Genomic DNA, 18,096 nt, shown 5'->3' with positions numbered 1-18,096 from the left:
TCAGGAGTTCATGACCAGGCTGGTCAACATGGTAAAATCCGGTCTCTACTAAAAATACAAAATTAGCTGGGCATGGTGGTGTGCACCTGTAATCCCAGATACTCAGGAGGCTGAGACAAGGGAATCGCTTGAACCTGGGAGGTGGAGGTTGCAGTGAGCCAAGATGGTGCCACTGCACTCCAGCCTGGGCAACAGAGTGAGACTCTGTCTCAAAAAAAAAAAAAAATTAACACGTTCAGATATGAGGTTGGATACAAAACAGACACTAATTTTTAAACACTGAATTTAAACTTCTAAGAACTTACTGCTTTGGGCCCTATCCATATGCTCAGATTGGGAACGGGTCAGTGGGTGGGATGATTTCATTCTCTTCTGCCTTTAGTGGTATTTCACTTGGGAAGTTGAGAAACATCATTTTACTGTATGTAACAACATACTTTTAAAGATCTTACTAAATGCATTTTATAAATTAAACCTCATTTAAATGCATTCTAGGACCTTAGAAGTTAACAAAAACATTCATAGCAGGATGTCTTTTACACTTGATCTCAGCCAAAAGACCAAGAAGTGATGCAAGATGCCTTTTAATGGAGAGAGTCTTCTTACTAATCCTATGTGTATATCCTGATTTTCTTCGATATGTACTTTTTAAATTTTAAGTTCCAGGGTACATGCTCGGGATGTGCAGGTTTGTTACATAGGTAAACAGGTGCCATGGTGGTTTCCTGCACCTATTAACCCATCACCTAGGTCTTCAATATTTTTTAAAAACTCATTTCCAGTGTGTGTTTAATAGTAATTTAACAAGAAAAATAAGATCTCAGATGCTTTATCAAGCTCAGCTTCTTCTATGGAACAGAAAAACTTACCAATATTGGGGTTGAATCCTTGTGAAGAGTTATACATACCAAACTCTATCCTAACCCCATATGCTTATTACAAATTATAATTCCAAATTTTATCACCAACTCAAACTCAGAGTAATAGAAAAGAAATATTTAACACAAACTAATAATTAAAACACAAATTTCACCTATTGTTCAGGATATCTTTTTGAGAAAGGTTTTTGTTAAAGAAAATTTCAGATACAAACATAAAGAAAATTAAACAATCAATCCCCATATTCCCAGCTCTCAATAATGAGCCACTCATAGCAATCTTTCAACTTACTTTTAATCCATATTTTGAATCCACAATAGTTATGATACCTACAAAGGAAAAAACATTTTAATCACTTTTTAAAAAGAATGTTTATTAATATTTATGCAACCATACTTCAGAATGAAAATTAAAACTAACCTATTTCAGTTCACAAATACTACTCAATAAAACAATGTACTGTTTTTTTCTCTTGCCAGTGCTGCCATTTAATTAAATTCCAGTAATAAGTCAATGTGTTTCATGAGTGGCTAGCACTACTTTAAGGCACTAGAGAAGATATAAAACAAATAAAAATGTTAAATTAAATAAATAAGAAAATAAGATTTCCTTGGCACTGAAAAAGCTTACAATCCAAAATATAAGTCAAATTTCATAACATAGTCAAATGTGATAAGTACATAAGACAGGTTATTTCTAGTTTATTTTCACATAATCAAAATCAAGACTTTTCTTAAGATTTAAATTATTGCCTAAAGAATGAGACATCTTAAGGTATCATTCCTAACATCTCTCACCAAATCCAAATCCAACTCATAAATGTTTTACATAACATATGCCTAAGTTTCCAAACTACCAATTCATTTTGCAATCTCTGAATATATGCTGATAACAAAAGAATGAGTTTAATTATGCCTAAGGAATTCAACCAGTTACCCGCCACATATATTAGAGCTCAATGATGGGGCCCAGCTTAATAATTCTTAAATTTCTTAATGATTATTACTTTTGAAAAAGTAAAAAATTTCGACTGGTTTTTAAAAAGGTGAAAAAGGGAAAGAGAAAGGGAGAAAACATAGTCGCTTAACTAAGAAAGTTTCTAATATATTTTCAATGAAGGCATGTCATTGCCCAAAAGTGTTCAGGTAAATAAAGTAAGGGAGGAGTGTTTAATTCTTATCTTCAAGAGAAAATAAAAGCAAAAATATGATCCTCATATTGCCTGGCGGATTAAAATAAAAGGCTCTAACATTATATTAAGGGCATAAATCAAACAACAGAGGATACAGAAAACCTACAAAGCATTTTTTTTTTTTTTAAAGAAAACCTTAGTGGAAGCACTAAATTCGAAGTTGAGTGACATCGAGTTCCACCACTGTCTGGGGTTTTTTAATCTATATGAACAAAGATTTCATCATTAAACTAAAGTGTGAAAAGAACAACAATGCAAGGAATTAAAGTTATAATATGAATGAACAACAATAAGCTTAACCATAAAGATTTTACTTAAAAACAAAAGAGGCAGGGTGTGGTGGCTCATGCCTGTAATCCCAGCACTTTGGGAGGCCGAGGCTGGCGGATCACCTGAAGTCAGGGGTTCAAGACCAGTCAGGCCAACATGGCGAAACCCCGTCTCTACTAAAAATCCAAAAATTAGCCAGGTACGATGGTGCACGCCTGTAGTCCCAGCTACTCGGGAGGCTGAGGCAGGAGAATCACTTGAACCCAGGAGGTAAAAGTTGCAGTGAGCCGAGATCATGCCACTGCACTCCATGCACTCCAGTCTGGGCAACAAAGTGAGACTCTGTCTCAGAAAAAAAAAAAAACAAGAAAGATAAAAGAAAACTGTTTTTTAACTTACCATCAAGGTAAATATCACTCCCTAATTCAGCATCAACCCAAAACACAGAAGCCACTGCACCTGAAAATATATAATATTCATCAAATAAAAATATTTCTTCACACTGAGAAACATGATTCTATCCATGTTTTAATTTGCCCTGATAAAACTAACAGGTAAACACATATATCTTCTTATGGAAATTATAGTGATAGAACCTTTAACTATTTATAGCAAAAGGGAATTATAGTGACAGAACCTTTTACTATTTATACCCATTCCATTTCCATCTCTCGTTATTTCCTTTAAAAAAGACCAATTCTAACCACATATAAACAAAACATCATTCTTCTACCAATGCCATAATAATTTAATTAACAGATATTATCAAACAATTTGAGCAGTATGGCTTTGTGCACATCAGACTTATTTTTATTTTCTCACCTCTTTAATATGATAATCATTCAATCATAAATAGTGAATTATCACTCTAAAGGAAAAGGAAAACAAAACATAGATAATTCCAAAATCACTTGCCCAAAAAAAATTTACTTGCAATCTGTGTAGAACTAGAAGTAAAATTATATACTCTATGGCATTACTAATTATTTCTCACACTATTTATTTAGTACTGTATAAAACCTGGGTCTTAGGAAAAATTTTTCCTAAATAATAAATTAAAACTTGCTTTTGACAGAAATTGGTTCAGTACCAAACCACATACCCTGATTAGTATGCCACAACGCAAGAAAAAGAAAACCGACAGCAAGGAAAGTATTTGATTTTTGAAAGCATCACAGGCCCAGTTAGTGACAGGGCTGTCTAAAAGAATGAGTGTAGGAGAAAAACAAGGATAATCAAACTCATTCCAACGTCTAAAGCTGTCCACCTACTCTGACAAGATGTGGTCCCCCAAGCATCACTCGGTGTCAACAATGAAATACCTGTCAGCTGTTTACAGTGATTACTCATGCAAGATATAGCAAGGGCCACAAGATCTAATGGTTTCCTGATACCTATTGACTTTTTTCCCAAAAACTTAATAGTTTTCCAATTTGACTCAAATAGGATTTGTGAGTAACAGGGGCTGAATCAATGTCCGTTCTTTTCAAGGAAATTACTTTACCATGACGATTATTTAACTTAGAACTGGAGAGTGTCAGTCTCCAAAACGGGAAACAACTGAATTGCCAATAAGAATTTTGTTCACTTTCTTGGCTAAAACATGATTTTAATTAATGAGGGGGAAAATTAAACCTACTGTATCACTACTCCAAACAATAAGTCATTTAAAAAAGCATGAATTTTTTCACTCAGTAAAATATCTAACATACATAAATCATTTTGTAATTTTTAAAAATTCATTGATTTTTATTCCAATAAATAGTTTACAAATCCTACTGTTAATATTTGCCTCTTAAGTTGAAATGCAAGAGTATATTAATGCTTTATTCTAAAACTGGTATTTATCTTTGATATAATACTTGCCAGACTACATGAGAAAGATCTATTTAAAATTTGGATGTAGGTATTTAGGAGGAGTAAAGATGAATGAACAAAATTGATCAGTGGCTCTCAAACCAGGGTGCTTTTCTCCCCAGGGAATATTTGGCAATGTCTGAAGATGTTTTTGGTTGTCTTAACTAGGGGAATGCTACTGGCATCTAGTGGGTAGAAGCCAGGGATGTTGTTAAATATCCTACTCTGCACAGGGCAACCCCCTCACAACAAATAATGATCCAACCCAAAATGTTATTTGTGCTGACACTGAGAAAACCTGAACTACATTTTAGAATCTCCCTTCTTCAAAATCTAATAAAACAAAAAATAAAAAATAAAACAAAAAGGCCAACATTTTATTAGCAGCAACCAAATATAAAAGAGCCTGCCATAAATTTTGAAGACTGATAGTCAAAATAAGAAACAAAGTTATAGGTGATTGATGGTCATTCCCAACTCTACCCCTACCTCCAATAAGAGGTTGTAGGGAAATAGTTTACAAAATCCTAAACACTTACCAGAAATACACTCCAAAATGGCAAAAAGTAGAGCCGAGGAATGAATAAGCAACACAGGGAAAAGTCAACAAAAAAATTTCAAGAGTGAGTTTTAACCATCTCCATGCTTTGGGAAGGAGAAGGTCAGGTCACATTCTAGGGCTCAGAACAAAGAGAAATGAGAGGTCTGAGGTCGAATGATGTCCCCATACAAGGCAAAGGAATTTTATTCATAAGCAGTTGGGCAGACCCAAGAGTGAGATACTTGGTACTTCAAGAGAGCAGAGCCTAAAAGCCACATTGCCCCCTTTGGCTCTCTGAATCACCACTTTTCCCTTCTCTTTCCCTCCACTCCAACAATATACAGCTTTCAAACTAGGGCTCAGGAGAAAAACAAACTTGGGTAAGGAGAGTGGAGTATTAAAAATATTTCCCATCAGCACCACATAGAAGTTCTCCCATATCAAGAAGAAACATGTATGCATATGTATTACAGCCTGACAAAAAGAAACACACACATACAGGGAATAAAAAGCAAGAAAGAACACAAAATGAAGAAATGAATAGGGCACACAAGTGGCAAAGAACCCATTCTGGAAGGATACACAACCCAATAAAAACTAAAGAAAATTCTCAACAACTTCATCATAATGAAGAACTTGAAAACAATACAACCTTATAATAAACAAGCTCAAAAGCAAGAAGAAGCAGAATAAGATGAAAATGCAGTTTGTAGTGCTAAAGAAACTTAGAGCCTATATAACACAATGATTTAACCAATTAATTCATTTAAAATATCAAAAACAGGACAGACACTGGAGAAAACAGAATTATTGACAAAAAGAAAGCCTTCAGATGATCACAGCATCTGAAAAGACAAAATCAAAGCAATTAGAATACATACGAAGAACAAAAGAAAATTCAGTATTAAAAAAACTGGTGTCATGAAGTAGAGGATCTAATAATTTGACCAAAAAAAAGTATTCATGGTAATAAACAAGGAAAATGTTCTTAGAAGAACTAAGGGCATATTATAATTTAGGGAAAAATGATTATAAGTGACACTTAGATATACCTTGTTTATATTACTGAATTTCAAAAATAAAGAAGAAAACTCTCAGGCATTTTAGATTTAAAAAAAAAACAGTGCCTTCAAGGAGGGAGGGAGAAAAATCAGACTTTTCTACAGTAACACTAGATGTCCCAAAATAATAAAACAGTGACCACAAAGTTCTAATGAAAGTGTTCCCAAACAAGTTATTTTTCAGGAACGAAAGCAATAGACAGACATTCTCAAGCATTAAAGAAAACAGCAAGCATTGAAACTCAGAGACTATAATACTCACAAATTCTTCCTAATAAAAGGAGAAAACATTGCACAAAGAAATCCAGCCAATCAAACACTAGGAGATTATGGAACAACATTTACAAAGTTGAGGGGGAAAAAAGTGTGACTGATAAATTTTATACCTAGCCAAGTAATCCTTCAAGTAATATAAAAACAAAAGACAAATATTTTGAATCAATGAAGTGTATAAGAACCCAAAGAATGCATGCAGTACCTGTAACTTGAAAAGACTGCCTGACAATGAAATTCAATCAGGAGATAGACTAACTCGGGAATGGAGAAGCAACAGTACTGGTAATGAGCACCAAAACTATTAAAACATAGAACTAAAAGAATTATGACAGAACCATGACAACATAAAGAATATGATCAACATGAAACTAGGCCAATTAATATCCTACAATGGCCTCTAAGTGTTCAAGTGAAAGGAACAGTCACCTGTTTCTCACTTTAAATCAAGAGCTAGAAATGATTATGCTTAGTGAGGAAGTTATGTTGAAAGCCAAGATACGCCAAAAGCTAGGTCTCTTGAGCCAGTTAGCTAAGTTGTGAATGCAAAGGAAAAGTTCTTGAAGGAAATTAAAAGTGCTACTCCAGTAAACACACAAATGATAATAAAACAGCCTTATTGCTGATATGAAGTGGTCTGGATAGATGATCAAACAAGCCACAATGTTCCCTTAAGCCAAAGCCTAATTCAGAGCAACCCTAACTCTCTTCAGTTCTATGAAGGCTGAGAGAGGTGAGGAAGCTAGAGAAGAAAAGTTGGAAGGTAGCAGAGGTTGGTTCACAAGATTTAAAGAAAGAAGCCATCTCCATAACATAAAAGTGCAAGGGAAAGCAGCAAATGCTGATATAGAAGCTGTAGTAAACTACCTAGAAGATGTAGCTAACATCATTCATGAAAGTAGCTACACTAAGCAACAGACTTATTTTTTATTTATTTATTTATTTATTTTGAGATGGAGTCTCGCTCTGTCACCCAGGCTGGAGTGCAATGTGCAATCTCAGCTCACTGCCACCTCCGCCTCCCGGGTTCAAGCCATTCTCCTGCCTCAGCCTCCCAAGTAACTGGGATTACAGGCTCCCACCACCAAGCCAGGCTAATTTTTGGTATTTTTAGTCAAGATGGGGTTTCACTATGTTGGCCAGGCTGGTCTTGAACTCCTGAACTCGTGATCTGCCCACCTCGGCCTCCCAAAGTGCTGAGATTACAGGCATGAGCCACCGAGCCCGGCCAGCAACAGATTTTTAATGGAGATGAAATGGCCTCCTTTTGGAAGAAGATGCCATTTAGGACTTTCATAGCTATAGAGAAGTCAATGCCTGGCTTCAAAGATTCAAACGACAGGCTGACTCTCTTGTTAGAGGCTAAAGCAGCTGGTGACTTCAAGTTGAAGCCAATAATCATTTACCATCCTGAAAATTCTAGGGCCATTAAGAATTATGCTAAATCTCCTCTGCCTGTTTTCTATAAATAATAAAGCCTAGATGACAGCACATCTGTTTACAGCATGGTTTATTTTAAGCCCACCATTGAGATCTACTGCTTAGAAAAGATTCCTTCAAAACACTATTGCTCATTGACAACGCACCTGATCACCCAAGAGCTGTGATGGAGATGTACAAGGAGATTAATGTTGTTTTCATGCCTGCTAACACAACATCCATTCTGCAGCCCACTGATCAAGGAGTAACTTTGACTTTTAAGTCTTATTTAAGAAATATATTTCATAAGGCTATAGCTACCATAGACAGTGATTCCTCTGATGGATCTGGGCAAAGTAAATTGAAAACCTTCTGGAAAGGATTCATCATTCTAGATGCCATTAAGAACATTTGTGATTCATGGGAGATCAAAGTATCAACATGAATGAGTTTGAAAGATGATTCCAGCCCTCACAGATGACTTTGAGGGATTCCAGACTTCAATGGAGGAAATAACTGCAGATGTGGTGGAAACAGTAAGAGAACTAGAATTAGAAGGGGAGTCTGAAGATGTGACTCAATTCCTGCAATCTCATAAGAAAACTTTAACTAATGAGAAGTTGTTTCTTATGGACGGGAAAAGAACGTGGTTTCTTGAGATGGAATCTACTCCTGGTGAAGATGCTATGAACACTGTCGAAATGACAACAAAGGATTTAAAATATGACAGAAGCTTCATTGATAGAGCAGGGTTTGAGAGGACTGACTCCAATTTTGAAAGAAGTCACACTGTGGGTAAAATGCTATCAAATAGCATCATGTGCTATAGAGACATCTTCTATGAAAGGGAGAGTCAACTAATGCAGCAAACTTCATTATCATCTTATGAAATTGCGATAGCCACCCCAACCTTCAGTAACTGCTACCCTGATTGGTCAGCACCCATCAACATTGTGGCAAGACCCTCTACCAGCAAAAAGATTATGACTTGCTGAAAGCTGAGATGATCGTTAGCATTTTTTAGCAATAAATATTTTTAATTAAGGTATGTATGTTTTTTAGACAATTCTATTACACATTTTATAGACTACAGTATAGTATAAACACAGCTTTTTTTTTTTTTTTTTTTTTTTTAAGAAATGGGGTCTCATGCTGTCATCCAGGCTGGAGTGCAGTGGTGCAATCATGACTCACTGCAGCCTCAAACTCCTGAGCTCAAGTGATCCTCCCAAGTAGCTGGGACTACAGGCCTGTGACATCATACCCGGCCAAAACACATAACTTTTATATGCAATGGGAAACAAAAAAATGTGTGTGACTCACTCTATTGTGATATTCAGTTTACTGCAGTGATATGGAACTAAGCCCACAACATCCCTGCGGTATGGCTGTACAGTATAAGAATCACCTGAAGGGCTTATTAAAAACAGCTTGCTTGACCCCCTCCCTTAGAGATTCCAATTCAGTAGATCTGGGTTGGTCAAGAATTTGCATTTCTAACAAGCTCCCAGCTGAGGCTGAGGCTGCCATTCAACATACTACCAAGTAGCACTGGCATAGAGAGATCCCTGGAATAAAATTTACCTACTTGTGTGTGTGTGTATGAATGTGTGTGTGTGTGTGTGCATGTGCGTGTGTGTGTGTGTGTATACAGTCTTGCTCTGTTGCCTGGGCTGGAGTGCAGTGGCGTGATCTCGGCTCACCGCAACCTCCGCCTCCCAGCTTTCAAGCGATTCTCATGCCTTAGCCTCCTGAGTAGCTGGGATTATGGGGTGCGCCACAACGCCTGGCTAGTTTTTGAATTTTCAGTAGAGACTGGATTTCACCATGTTGGCTAGGCTGGTCTTGAACTCCTGGCCTCAAGGGATCCACCTGCCTCAGCCTCCCAAAGTGCTGGGATTACAGGCATGAGCCACCATGCCCAGCCCCTACTTGTATATCACAATAGTGAGATGATTACTTTTCAACTTTCTTCTTTGTATTTTTTAGGTATTTAAATTTTTTACAATGAATGTTCCATCTTTACCCAAACAATAAAATCTTTATTGTAAAGAAAGTTAGAAGCAAGAAACATTAACATTTTTTATAACTACAATTTGTATAAAAGCTTTCTCTGTGATCTTTAGTTTTTCTTTCTTCCTCTGAAAAGCTGAATCGTGTTTAATTAAACTCTCAAAAGTATCAAGTTTTTGTCTATAAAATGGCAAAACTGGCTATGATGAAATAAACTGATATTTGCTATTTCTAATAAAAGCATACAATATATTTTTCTTTCTTACCAGATTCAAATAATATTTAATGCCAACATATTAGTCCAAGTCCTATCATCAGTCAGATTTATCAGAAAGGTATGAAAACCCATGCCTACTATAAGGACCAAAATAGCCTAATTCAATACTACTTTGAAAACATGGGGATGATGTTATTATGTAATTGTTTTAATTACAATAACCACTGATCGCATTTGAACTCTCAGGATACTTCAATATTTCTTTTGGACAACTATGACCTGTTTAGTAAATTACCCCCAAATACTTTAACATAGTTTTACAAATCGCCCCAATGCCAGAGACCCAGATCAAAAAGAAAATAATGGTATGGGTCAGATTCACAGAATAAGCACTAACTTTTATGCAAACTGAAAATAAAGATTTTATCTAAAAGTTATTTGGGGAAAATAAACAGACTTTATCAAGAATTAGAGCTTGGTAAGAAGGTAACAGAAACCCATTGTTAGAAACAGGTTGACTCTGTGTAGCTTTCCATAGTAGAGTTTAGAGTTTCTTGTCATGATTACCTTATCAATGCAATATAATAACTACTTACACAGCACTTACATTGTATTAGGTATTATAAGTAATCTACAGATGATTTAAAGTATATGGGAGGATGTGCATAGGTTATAGGCAAATACTACACCATTTTATGTAAGGGACTTGAACATTAATAGATTTTGGTATCCTCAGAGGTTCTGCAACTAATACCCCATGGATGCCAAGGGACAACTGTACTTAGAGGTAGAACGTCTCTGCTCTTCCTACATGTCCTTATTTTTAACAACTTCTGTTCTTACAAATAATCCTAAGTCAATCAATAAAACTTCAAATTCTATTAACAGCTTAAAAGTACCAAGAAATACTCTGATCATTCATTCAACTGCCAAAGAAAATGACAACCAAGTACTTTTCCTCATTTAAACCAAAAAAAGTTTTTGGTTTAATACTAACAAAAGCTTTAATACTCATTTTAGATATTCCTCTAATACATCTATTTACAATATATCACAGAACTATATTCTGGTTATTAATAATCTCGCTTCTTACCAGGATCTGCTAATCCAGTGGTCTCTAACAGTATGTAATCAAATTTCCCCTTCTTTTGCATCAAATTCTCAATAGCTCTAAGGCCACTGTCCCTGGAGAATACCAAAACATAACTTACAGTTAACTACCTAAATATTTTGAAGTGATTATTATAAACACTTTAAAATGTATTCAACAACCCAAGACAAAAGTATCCTTAGGAATGTGAAAATTTAACTCACTTCTAGCCTTCTAACAAAATGTCCGTCCCATATTTACCAGTGAGAAAACAATAGACGCATATATATAATAGGGAAAAAGAAATCATATACATAATAATACTTTATTAAAATTAAAAGCAGAGGAAACTTTATCTGACCAAGTATCTTTTTATAGCTTTATGAAATTTTTAAAAACCAACATACAAAATAATGATAAAATTTATTAACTATAGTAGTTTAATATAATAGCTAAAGGGACACTGATATTAAACACCATATAATTCTATTTTACATTAGGATGCAAGGTTTTAATTTCCTTTTTTCTTATTTTATCAAAAGTGAAGGAAAATCCTTAATAGATTACATTTTGGTTGTTCAAGAAAGTCTGTTATAATTTTATCCTTGCCAAAACATTTGACACAGAGTCAAATACCTAAGGGAGTAAATGATGCCGAAGAGATTTAATTCACTAGAATACACAAAATTAACAGTACAAGTAGTCATTTTTATAATTCATTCAACAAATATTTGAGTGCTACTATGTGTTGGGTAACTCTTCTAGGGTCTATGGTAGACTAGTGAACACTGTCCTTGAAAACTTAACTAGTAGAACATAATGTAAGGTTTTTCTCTTTTTTGATAGTCATTTATTTTTTTTATAAGGTTGAACACTTAGAAATATGACCAATGACAGATTAAATTCAGAATAATCATTTTTTACATATGAGACTTTCATGCACTACAGATTAAATAAGCCCTGACATCAAAAGCAATAAAAACTCAATAAAAGGACCAAAACATTAGAGCAGATAGAAAAGACAGCAAGAAACACTTTAAGAAAATGCTTCCTAATAAGTTTATTTTCTATTTGTTTGAAAATACAATGAAGCAAACTGTGTAAATTCAGTTAAATTACTCAAGAAAATTAAAGCTGGAAATATAATCAATAAACATTTCTAGTAAACCATGTACACAGTAAACACATTCCTCACTTCACTGAACAGCAGAGGCAACCGTTTCTAAGTTCCAGCCACTCTTCATAGAGCTCTCCACCTTGGCTGACAGCTAAGGATTTCTCCAGCGCACTTCCTAGAATAATTAACAAACAGCACTCTTTAGCTTATGTCCATTAGCCAACAAAAAACAAAGATGAGGATAATGCAATAATGGAGATCTTAAAGCAGAAACTGCATTTTATAACTTATATTCTTTCATTTTATTCATGCAGCCTCGATATCTAAATTACAGTACACTACATTATTTTAGCTTTTATTTAAGATGACTTAAGCCCTGAAAAAGACACATCCTAAACTAATAAACATACCTACTTCCTCCTTAGGCCTCTTACTTGGCCACCCCCATTTCTTAATAAAGTAGCTATCTTGAAGGCATTTTTTTCTTGTCCAGGGTAAACTTTCTAAATAGACTAGTATGTTTTATATACTGGATTTTGTATGCCCTTCAACCTCTTAAGAGACCGCCTTATCTATCTTTTTCTTTTCATTCTTCTTCTAAATTGTTTCTGTTAGACAAACTGCTGAATATTCCCAATGAGTAAAAACCCTAGTTCATCTTGAGGAAGGTTTTTGGCCAGTGTACCATGTGCTCATTTAAAAATTAAACTTATAGGGAGGCCAAGGCGGGCGGATCACGAGGTCAGGAGATCGAGACCATCCTCGCTAACACAATGAAACCTCATCTCTACTAAAATTACAAAAAATTAGCCAGGTGAGGTAGCGGGCGCCTGTAGTCCCAGCTACTCAGGTGGCTGAGGCAGGAGAATGGCGTGAACCCGGGAGGCGGAGGGTGCAGTGACCCGAGACTGTGCCACTGCACTCCAGCCTGGGCAACACAGCGAGACTCCATCTCAAAAAAAAAAAAAAAAAAAAAAAAAAACCTAAACTTTTAGTCAAATTCACATATTTTCCTAGCAATACTTACTTAAGAAAGAATAAACTATATTTGAAATGCTTGTTATCTATAAGAATTATTTTAAATGTTTTACTTTTCCTCTAATAAAGAAATATACCAAATGGTGAAGTTCTAAAAGTCCACTAAGCAAATGAGCTCCCATAAAATCGAGTAGTTTTACACTTACATATTTTTTATATTTCAGCTAGGTATTAATAAAGAGCTTCTAAAGAGGTTGCTACAGAATTCGGACTATATACAGAACATTAATGAAACATGAAGAAAAGTATTGAGAATGCTGTGAAAAATAAAATTGCAAAAATGATCTGGGAAAAAATAAAGAAAATAGTAAGAATAAATGTAATCAGTGTGCAATAGGTTATTTAATAAGATGATGAAAAAAACAGTCTGTTATTAGAAATCTCAGGATTTTTGCCTAAAAAGCACTTTTCTCTTTAGTTTATTAAAACCAGAAATCGAATATAACTGGCTTCCCATCCTGTTCATAAAACCTAGCTCTTTTACTTTTTACAACTGAAAAAAAATAGTACATTTTAAAAGAAATCGTTTAATAGATATTGTTTTTTGGCTAGAAGTGAGCTTTGATTACAATTCATACTTATGAAGAAAAACTCCTATAAAGATAACAGAAGTATTGTGTCTAGAGCTATTTTTTTGACTACAGTTTAATATTTCAGTTGAGAAGTTAAGCACACTTATTTTCACAGATAACTTAAAATACATGAGGATAAAGACCATATGTTTACCTTATTTTTAAAATACTGAGTTTTAACTGCATTGCAGATAATAAACATTAAACAAAGTTAACTAATAACAGAAGCATTTTCAAATATTTTTCATGAGTTGCAATAGAGTCCATACAAAAGTGCCTTTCTAATTCCTAAAAAAAACATTTTTTGGCCAGGCATGGTGCCTCATGCCTGTAATCCCAGCAACTTTGGGAGGCCGAGGCGGGTGGATCACAAGGCCAGGAGCTCAATCAAGACCATCCTGGCCAACATGGTGAAACCCTGTCTCTACTAAAAATACAAAAATTATCTGGGCATGGTGGCGCACGCCTGTAGTCCCAGCTACTCGGGAGGCTGAGGCAGGAGAATCACTTTAACCCAGGAGACAGAGGTGGCAGTGAGCTGAGATTGCACCACTGCACTCCAGCCTGGTGACAGAGAGAGACTCCATCTCAAAAAAAATAAAATAAAACAAAAAATAAACGTTTTTTCATATGTCTAGATTTTTACTTCTGGAGTCATTTATTTCAGGTAAAAATGTAGTTTAATTCTGTTAATAAGAACTCCAAAGTTATACAAAATAAAATTTTATTAAAACTAATTTCAGTATCTCAACCCATATAAATCTTAACAGAAATTAATCTAATTTTTCTAAAGCTATCCACATCAATACAATACCTTGCATTTTCATTTTTAAATATGGAATATCAATTCACCAGAGGAATAAACAGTCACACAAAATCTTGCAACATGACATTTATTGAACTTTACTTACCTTCCCCAAATTCATTTAAAATGACCGCTACTCTTTTACTATGTTGCTCTGTCAAAATATAGTTCAGAAGTGTTGTCTTCCCAGCACCTATAAAACATATTTTTTGTAAATAAAAAAATTCAAAATAATTTTAAAGATACAAAAAACATATAAAGAATCCTAACGTTTTTGAGAATTTGCATGCTATTTTTCATATATTATTTTAGTATAGAATATCCTAGAGGATAAGATTAAAGCATCCTTTGAAACCTGTTGCAAAATACTTTATGTAGACATAAAATTTTATAAATATTTACAAACACTCCTACAAGTTGAAACAGTTTCTTCAACCCAGCCTAACCTTCCCTAAAATTTACACACACTCTTTTATTTATAATGACCTTTTATTTCAACATTAACGAGACGCAACTTCAGGCTGACTATATGGCTACTTATAGTATGCTTTAAAAAATCTATAAAAGTTTTTATGAAATGGGGAATAGAGCGAGGTAGTGTCAACAATGGACAGAATGTTCAGTAAGATAAATTCATAAAGCTATACCAACTTTATCCAGCAGGTGGCATATGAAACCCAATATGTCAATCTCCAGTAGAAAAAAAATAGTCTTGTGAACCGTACACACTAAAATTCATAGAGGAAAAAAAGAAAATCCTAACTGCATAGTATTGTAGTTCAATTGTATGACTATATCATTTCTTTATCTTTTTTTTTTTGTTGGACATTTGGTTTGTTTCCAGTGTTTTACTATTACAGTGCTGCTAAAAACTTTTACATGTAGGCTATACATGTCTTCTGAAATACATTAAGTTTTCTAGTATATAACTAGATCTTCCTATAACTAGGAAGATTTTACGGAGTATTAGGGTATTAATATCTTTTAGGTCATATTCCTTTCAAAGCTTTTTAAGAGATGAAGGCTTATATTTAGAGTACTTTAGGAAGCTCAACATCACAAAAATATGAAGTATAGAATGGAAGAGAGAGACTTAGGGCAATGAGGAAGATCTTAAAACCAGTCCAAGCCTGAGACAGAGGCCCTGAACATGAGTGTTTCACAGGGCAGTGATGTGAAAACTGAAAGGAAAGGGTGAATGTAAGAAATCTTCTAAGAGAAGATTTACTAGGGCTTTTTAACCATATTATGAAAAAAAAAACACTTTAAGACATAGTTCATTCATTCGAAGGTTTCTAATACGTTACAGATTTATGCTGGGCCTTGGTGAAAAAGTGAACAAGATAGTCTTTGCCTTCATAGAGCTTAGAAATATTAAGGGAAGGGGGGAATGGAGGGGAATTCAGTGAATAAGGAGGCAATTATGTCACAGGGTGACATATTCAATAGGAGATGCACAAAATGCTATGGAGAACCTAAGAGGGACATCTAGCCAGAGGAGTCACAGTAAAAAAGTACCTATTCCAAGGGGCTAAAACACTTGGCACCTTTGAAGTAACATTAGTTCATTGTGCGGGGCCAATTTGGCAGGCTGGAAAGGTTGGCAAGATCCAGATCCTACAGGTCCTTGTAATTCATGTTAAGGAATTTGAATTTTAACCCATAGGGACGCCACTGAAAGGTGTGACGCAGTCGGATTGACATTTATAAAGATCATTAAGGCTAACATGCAACGAATAAATTAAAGGGCAGCAAGACTCCAGATTAGTCAGGAGGCTTTTAGAGTATTCCAAATGGTTGGGATCACAGAAGCAGGATTTGGGGGGATGGTAACAGATGAAGTTTCAGACATGTTAAGTTTTAAGTTGTAGGACATCAAAATAGAAATTACACAGGTGTGTAGCTAAAGATGGACAAAGGGGGAAGGAGGATGGAGCCTTAAAAAGAAGCCAGAGAAGCAGGTGGAAAAATCAGAAGAAAAATGTAATAGAAGCCAAAAGAACAGTGTTTCAAAAAGGGAAAATGGTCAGGGATAGGAGTGAAACTATCCCTAGATTCAGCAACAAGGTTGCTGGTATTAATTCTCACTCCTGAGCTTCAGATCATTTTCTCCAATGATCTACTGACCTACCAGTGAGCAACACGGGAAAGGCCCGAGGGGCACGTTTGAAATACATTGTTTTGGACAAGAAATTTGTTCATCTTCTCAGCAGAGCAGCCTCTGAATAACTGTGGGGAAACGCCAAAAATAAATTCCTTTATAAAATTACTTCCGAGCAAAAAACGGGAATAAACTTACAGTCTACAAAGTTTTTAAAAAAACAAAAGCAGTTATTTCTTATTTTTACATAAAAGGTCACGAAGTGGCCCAAGTCTGTACCTGTCTCTAGCAACAACTAGGAATATTATTTCCCGGAAACAGTATCATTTTATTTACATTTCTTAACTTTTTCCAAACTTCTAACACAGTCATATATTTGTTCTAGCCCTTCTATTTAACTGTAAGGTTTAAAAATATATTTCTCAAACTTTTCCAGTAAGAAACTTCTAGTGTAAGTGCATAAACCGCCCTTCACGAAACTACCAACTTCACAAACTTGTGGTTTCGAGTATCCCTGTACACTCTCAACGTTCTTAGTTTGAGAAATAGTCTTGGAGGACAGAGATTTTATTCTTACTTCCTACGCAGTGGTTTACAAACAGACCTCCAAAAAAAAGTGTTTAAGATGGGAGCACTTCCTGCCAACTGGCTGGAGGACTGTGGCTCGTGGGGAAGGGGAATCTACTGACGAAAGCCCCACGTGTCGGGCATTTTACAGACGGGACATCCTTTCACGGCAATAGGTAGGTGGTTCCGGCCCTGTTTCCCAGGTGACAGGTATTTTTCCATTTTCAGGTGAGGTAGATGAGCGTCAGGAAGGTAAGATAACCTGGTAAGAGGTCACAGAGACAATTGGGGGGCGTGTCTTAGCTTCAAAGCCTTGTTTCAAAGGCTAACTTTCCATCTCACTTGAGAAACGGGAATCGAACGCAGAGGGGACCGGGCATCATTAACTCCCAAGATGAGAGGTAACCCCTACGAGAAGCAAGTGACCCAGCCCCTACCTCAAAGACATTTGCTCTTGATCATGAGGCCCCAATGCCTCAGGAGAAGAGGCACCGGCAGCCCGCAAAATCCCACGACACCAGAGTTCACGGCATTTTGTGACTGGGATGGTTAGTTACCTAAATACCCGGTGATGATTGTGACTGGGATCTTGGCGCCGAGGCCAGACTTTTCCTCCTCCTCGCTTTGCGTCGTCTCAATGGGAACCAATTCAGGACAATCCTCTTCCTCATCCGCAGATCCAACAGCCGGTAACATTCCGGCCTACAGCACGTCCCTACCTCAGCTGAACCGCTGGGACCAACCCGCCATACTGCAGCCGCGCACGCCCAGCGCGCCACTCCAGGCCTGCCCGGGGCCTGACGTCATCACATCGCGACGCCAGCTGATCCCGCCCGGATTACCTGGGCTCTGGACGAGAAGTGCCTCGTCCCTTAGCCACACCCCCCGGGGAGGTGGGCTCTCCCCGACGACAGCTGGACACGCCCCTGGGCGTGTTCTGTGAACCTGAGCGACGCTGCGGAGAGTCCTTAGGGCGCACTAACCACCTGTCTGAAGGTGTCACTGGCGCCTAGAGCCTTAATAAGCTACTGGCTGTAGGTAGAGCTGAGGCCAGCCTGCTGGAAATCTGGAGTGGGTAGCCTGA

At 36.2% G+C, this 18,096-nt stretch overlaps 1 protein-coding gene across 24 annotated transcripts in view; it reads right to left on the bottom strand.

The window, feature by feature from the left end:
• Window positions 1-17,847, bottom strand: part of LOC129392931 (zinc-regulated GTPase metalloprotein activator 1A-like) — a 46,840-nt gene extending 28,993 nt beyond the window's left edge. For 20 of the 24 annotated variants that reach the window (XM_063595270.1, XM_063595267.1, XM_063595271.1 and 17 more), the window contains exons 1-6: window positions 17,570-17,847; window positions 14,451-14,537; window positions 12,008-12,104; window positions 10,816-10,907; window positions 2,741-2,800; window positions 1,171-1,208 (exon numbers count right to left, since the gene is read on the bottom strand). In XM_063595270.1, coding sequence (XP_063451340.1) covers window positions 1,171-1,208; window positions 2,741-2,800; window positions 10,816-10,907; window positions 12,008-12,104; window positions 14,451-14,537; window positions 17,570-17,708 — 513 coding nt within the window. In that variant the 5' untranslated portion in view covers window positions 17,709-17,847. Of the gene's footprint in view, window positions 1-1,170; window positions 1,209-2,740; window positions 2,801-10,815; window positions 10,908-11,118; window positions 12,105-14,450; window positions 14,538-16,475; window positions 16,574-17,569 lie in introns of those variants that run through there. The other 4 variants (XM_063595274.1, XM_063595266.1, XM_063595290.1 and 1 more) reach the window with 3 other exon arrangements.
• Between the last annotated feature and the right edge of the window lie 249 nt (window positions 17,848-18,096).

This window comes from Pan paniscus, chromosome 1, assembly GCF_029289425.2.
Source record: "Pan paniscus chromosome 1, NHGRI_mPanPan1-v2.0_pri, whole genome shotgun sequence".
Lineage (NCBI taxonomy): Eukaryota > Metazoa > Chordata > Mammalia > Primates > Hominidae > Pan > Pan paniscus.
The sequence above is the reverse complement of the archived record's forward strand: the minus strand, read 5'-3'. Positions and strand labels throughout refer to the sequence as shown.